The 5,716-nt window shown below is 38.7% G+C and overlaps 1 protein-coding gene across 1 annotated transcript; it reads right to left on the bottom strand.

Moving 5' to 3' along the window:
* Positions 1-1,649: 1,649 nt before the first annotated feature.
* Positions 1,650-2,621, bottom strand: LOC105272588 (putative odorant receptor 85e). Its single transcript, XM_011314779.1, has 6 exons — positions 2,568-2,621; positions 2,389-2,508; positions 2,243-2,333; positions 2,036-2,172; positions 1,800-1,932; positions 1,650-1,729 (listed from the first exon to the last, which is right to left on the bottom strand). The coding sequence occupies exons 1-6, from the start codon at positions 2,582-2,584 to the stop codon at positions 1,679-1,681; spliced, it is 549 nt and encodes a 182-aa protein (XP_011313081.1). The 5' UTR covers positions 2,585-2,621; the 3' UTR covers positions 1,650-1,678.
* Positions 2,622-5,716: the final 3,095 nt, after the last annotated feature.

The following is a 5,716-nucleotide window of genomic DNA, read 5'->3' as shown; positions in this document are numbered from 1 at the left end:
TTTATTTGAATGGTTTTTGTCCATTTTGATGAGAAAATCTACTGGCGTCTGACTTAGATTTAATTAGTTCGATTACAGACGGCTTCGTATTTCTTTTCCTTTCCACGAGGAAACGAAAATACGTCACAAAATTTCATCATGATAAGTACAATCGGATTGGAATATTCAAGATTTATCACGTAAAACGCATGTAATAGAGATGACAAATTATGCTATAGAAAAAAAATGAATCTTTTCTCTCGAGTAAATGGTCACTTGATGAAAATGAATATTTTCTTCAGTGTACCTTCGAAAGTATATAGCTTAATTTGTACAAAATTATTCTCCTTTAAACATTTCATATTGAAGTGACGAAATGATTAAGTCCCATGAAGTTCTTGTCATGGTAACAGAGAATAATTTCAATTGTAAGAGACAGTTATTTGAGGTAAAACATTATAATATCCGCTCAAGAATCTTACCTTCCTAAAACTGAGTTCTCCATTCCACAAATTAAAAATCTTCACTGAAAAATTCCTTTCATCTGGAAGATACACTGATTTTTAGTCTCAACTATAGTCAACTGAAACATACCGATAATTCTGTTAGTAGCATACTTTTCATCGAAAAATCAGGTGAACTATCCACTAATTACGTCAAAATTCGGTTTGACAACAATGTGAGTCTGAAATAAATATTCACGTAGTATGAAGTATTATAATATTATCTAGAATACAAATTTTTCGCCCTATAGCTGGTTTACTTGTGATAAATAAGGGCCACTAATGGAAAGTATGTCCAATACGCAAAATATCAAATTTGTTCCTAATATTAACGAAAGTTAATGTATATTGTCACTCAATCCTCCTATTCTCCCAGTATCAAAACTTTCTTCTACCAAGAAAATTTCTTGAGGTAAGAATACGCTACTCATCAAATACGCTGTATTTGGCAAAAACAAATTTTTCTCTCAGTGTAGTCTATTACACCCTGACACCGACCCAGCGCCACGTGTGCTACGATTACGCAACACTAATTTTATGCTTGCGCGACTGAAATAATTTGAATTAAACAATTAACTTTGCGATGGCTGAGGCCAAAAATGATGCATTACCCGCGATTATTGTTATGTCACGGGTATTCCCGGGATCAGAGGTAGAGCTTTAACTGCACCCTAAATTTCTTAAAACCCCAACGTAGTTTTGGTCCCTCACTCCACGATCCTGGTAATCCCCCCGAGGCAATGCTTGTGATTGTTCGCCTGTCCTTCCACCCTAAACCTAAAAGTTACCTAAACCTATCCCCGAACTCCCCTGTGAGTGGCTTCTCGGCACTTAATGGCTTGCGAACTCCCTAACTGTAAAGCTCCTAAAATTCTCGAAATTGTTTGGGCTCGACAGTTTCCCAAAAAAAATGAAAAAAGAGAACAATATGATTTTCTCGTGATGCCCTACGCACTCACACACATTCCTAAGGGATTCCTGCGGAATCAAGCCTATAATTATAAACCTCATCTCTAACTGCGGAACAGAGGAATATGTCCAAATTTAAAATAGTGATATTCAACGAGATCATAGATAAATAAACACTCTTCATGGAATTGGGATTGATCTTTAATTACGAATACTATCCATAGAATCCATCTAATTATTCAAATATTAATTACATAATACACATTTTCATGTTCAATGAACATTCTTCATCGCAGGGAAATCAAAACCATGAACGAAGACATCATCATTTTCACGGCCTGAAAACTCACGTTATTTATTCTCATCATAATGCAATTTTTTAAGTTAACATTTTAATTCGTTTCATACCCGTCCAAAACTTTCCATGCACATTATGTAAAATTTTCCTGCTGTCAAATGACACGGTATCAAGCTTCTCATCATAATCGGTAACAACATTAATTGCATTTGATGAGGCAGGTAGTACCATCGACCTTGATAGCTGAAAATTGCAATGAAAAAATCTTTAGCTGTGATAATTGTGAATATGTTGGTGTTATTAAATGAAAAAACGATCCAAATGAGGAATTTGTATTCATTCTAACGCTGCTATGAAGATCTTCTCGCTTTGAACTTCCAAAGCATGCCCTAACCAGCTAATCCAAAAAAGATGGCAGACGCCGCCTGCGCTGGTGAATACCATCCTAATCATCTCACTTGGCTGAGATTTTTTTATTATAGCCTGGAATGAGATATTCAGGTCACTTATAAACCAATGGGTACCATTCGGCTTGATAATCGCGGCTACTCACTGTGATTCCAGTGAGTACAATTGTCAAAATATTCACTCCGACGATAACTAACAGAGCAATATTATACGATGCTTCCAGATTCTTCACAAACCTGTCGTAGAGTGATTAGTAACTGAATTGTATGTATCGTCCTCAACGCCACTCACTTGAGAATTTGAGTTTGCAAGTCAGAAAATCTCCTGAATTTCTCCATGATTATTTTAGAATTCGTGACTGCCTCTTCCTGATTTTGTGGACACTCCATCGACAATGTTTCGAGGTGGAATCTGTAAAACAGTAAATGTACAATTACAGGTTCTGAGTAATTGAGCTCGAATGATCTTACTTGAGAATTTCAAACATTCCACACGCATGATTGATGAGAGTTGCAAATAGATTATCAAAGAAAACTATGTAGCCTACACCAATAGTCACCGCCACACAGGAGTGAATCAGTAGTTGTATATAATATTTGTCTTGGTCAATGAAAAATTCAGTTTGATAAAGGAATATTCGTGGACGAGACTCATTCATTGGTTGCAGCAAATCCAAAATTCTCGGGATTGCAGGTGTCGAAAAATAAATGGAAATAATCCCAAACATGAATGCTACAAGAAGATCAAGAAACAAAAAAAGTAAAGAATAGTATAGATGTAGTGCACGAGAACTGAGTATAGACGTGGCATAAGATTACAACTTTCTGAATCACGAGTTACACGCGGCAGTTGTTCACGCATTAAAAAAAACCTAATGTCCGTACATTGTATATTTGAGTCCAATTAATAGTGTTAGAACGGGTTGGAGATGTACATAACATGTCCATTAGTTGGTGTCAACCCACTTTCCCGGTGAATGTATGGTGCACTTTAAATTAGTTTGAATTTTTTGACATACACAGAAAGAATTCAATATTGATTCTGAGAACAGAACGGTATTTCCCCAACATCACAGCTGTTCGTATGTCAACCGTGGCGGTGTCACGGATCACATATTTTGCTACTACGACGTAATTTTAGGATGTTGACAGAACCCTGCGTCCATTCGACTGCCCTCTGGCACCAAAACACCCCAAATAAAATAATTGAAAATCCTTAAGTCAGGCGCCAGGTCGTTTGACGGAATGACGGTTTCAAAAATCCTTCTCCACGTTCAACCTCTACAGTTCTAGCAGCCCGAAACGGAGAGACTTAATTAATCGGAGGCTAAAAGGGGATGCAGCTGTGGTAGATAAAATAAAGGAATGATTAAACTCTGAAATTGTCAGGAAGGACAATTTTTAATTAATCATTAAGTCTCGATACAAATAAAAATGATCATTAAAATCCCGTTAATCAATCAAGCGTTGCTGAACACAATATAATTTTATATGAATTAATTGTCACGTAAGTAAGTTATGACAACTATTTTTCTGAAGTCTAGTAGTTTTTAAAATAAATAAATAAATAATTAGAAGTCAAATTAATCAAGCATCAAATAAGAGAGTCACGAAATTCGAGTTGTTATTATTAAACGGCAATGATAAATGATAAGAAAAAGCTGAGTCACGAAACTCAATTGTTAGTAGTCGGAAACAGTCAACAGTTTCCATCAAAAAAGCTTTACATAAAAGTGTCAAAGTAATTCAATGACTCGAAATAATACCGTGAAAGATCGATAAATCTTGGTGACCTCGAACACTCGAAATTACATAATTTCAGAAATGATCACTGCGTTGACTGCTACCCTCGCCGTGATAACTCTCTCACACAGTTAATAAGTAGCAAATCTTTTGCTGATCACCAATCAGCGACGTGTGTCCATAACTGCGTCACTGCCAGTGTTATTGGTGGTGTGTGGCTCCATTCACAGTCGCATCCAAAATACAGTCATGTGCAGGCTAACACCTCCCCAAAAGTTGCAGATACCATAGACGGACGAGAGTAAAGAACGGGGGGTTCGCCCGTCCTTGCGACAGGACAGACAATGAGTTTCAAGAAATCTGAAAAAGTTACCACCTAGTTGTTAAGAACACAATTCGGAATGACTAGGGCTGCACACGATGGCCATAGGTAATGTGGTACGGTTGGCTATACAGCCACACCATTCTGTCCTATCATCCGCACATGTTTTCGGAACTATCTGTAGTGGTGCTAACTCCCACCTCTACTGACTTTTTCGGTCTTTCCTAGTTGTATCCTTAACAACTAGGCGGCTCTCCAGTTTGCTATTACGCGGATGCTATCGAACGGCGAAGGTAACCATTTCCCCGGACTTACGGAACACTGAGGGGAAAACATGTTACAAAATGCAAGACAAAAACCAGGGGTGGAAGCGGAAAAAGTGGACGAAAGAGGAGGGTAAATGTTGATGGTGTGTTCTCCTGACGCACTATGGTAGAAATGAACGGCAGAAGGGAGGGGGCGATCTCTCGGCGTTTGCTCTTCATAGTGGATTCCAGAAAACTCCAAAAATATGTTAGCTCCTTGTTGCGGACACCGCTGTTTACTACGGTTAAAATTTCTATTTAATAAATATAAAAACCTGGTACAACACTAAGTTATAAATAATACAAAGGGACTCGGAAAAACCCTGCACAATGGTGAGGAGTGTTGGAAAACCCAGTCAAAACATCGATTATGCGAGGTCAACGCGATGAAAGGAGACCCCCTTGGGGGGGAACACTCAAGCAGTCATCATCATGCGGGCCTCCGAAGGGTCAAGGAATGACCATCAAAGGAGAACACCTGGAAATCACAAAACACTTAGAGGAGGCCATACAAATTGCTCAAAGGCATAACTAAAGAGATCCTTTTGACTTCTTTTCTTCTCTCAATTGAACATGGGGGCACCAATATAAAAAACCCTCCAATGGTAAACATGGATGAGAATAGACTCAAAGAAATAAGATGTCGGCAATTCAGAAATGGACTGCCTCAACCATTGGTTTGTCGATATCGACAAAAGAAGAAACAGACCAATAAGGGGGTACATCTGGTGCGAATATCTCCCCCCATTGGTTACAGGGGGTTGGCTTGAACCGTGACGTCATCCGCACCCCATACCCAACGAAAGTTATGAGATGGGTTCCAGGAATCGGGACTATCCACCGGATGATTTTTAGTTGTCCAAACAAGGGGACATCTCCATCTTCAAAAAGTCCACCCCGCCCGACACACCGGTTTTTCTGATGAACAATAGTTATCCATTGTCAGGAAGATGACTAGTTTACGAGCTAGGATGTCATCGACACGCCATGCCCAATGAAAATTATGAGATGGCTTCTAGGAATTGGCGAGATTCACCAGATGATTTTTAGTTGTCCAAACAAGGGGACACCTTCATCCTCAAAGGATCCACTCCGCTTGACACGCCAGTTTTCTAATGAACAATAGTTATCCATCGTCAAAGAAGACGTCTAGTTTATGGGCCGTGAGCGTCAGAAAAATATATAAACATGCCAGTTTTGACATTAGAAGAACATTAATTAGAGAGAGGCCAAAGATCGATCGTCCCGTC

The sequence above is a fragment of the Fopius arisanus genome, unplaced genomic scaffold (assembly GCF_000806365.1).
Source record: "Fopius arisanus strain USDA-PBARC FA_bdor unplaced genomic scaffold, ASM80636v1 scaffold00211, whole genome shotgun sequence".
Classification (NCBI taxonomy): domain Eukaryota; kingdom Metazoa; phylum Arthropoda; class Insecta; order Hymenoptera; family Braconidae; genus Fopius; species Fopius arisanus.
The sequence above is the reverse complement of the archived record's forward strand: the minus strand, read 5'-3'. Positions and strand labels throughout refer to the sequence as shown.

Bases quoted from the DNA above. Each gene is read 5' to 3' on its own strand.
- LOC105272588 (XM_011314779.1), bottom strand. The intron at 1,933-2,035 runs GTTAGAATGAAT...TGCAATTTTCAG, and splicing joins GAGAAGATCTTCATAGCAGC to CTATCAAGGTCGATGGTACT. The intron at 1,730-1,799 runs GTATGAAACGAA...GTGAGTTTTCAG, and splicing joins GCATGGAAAGTTTTGGACGG to GCCGTGAAAATGATGATGTC.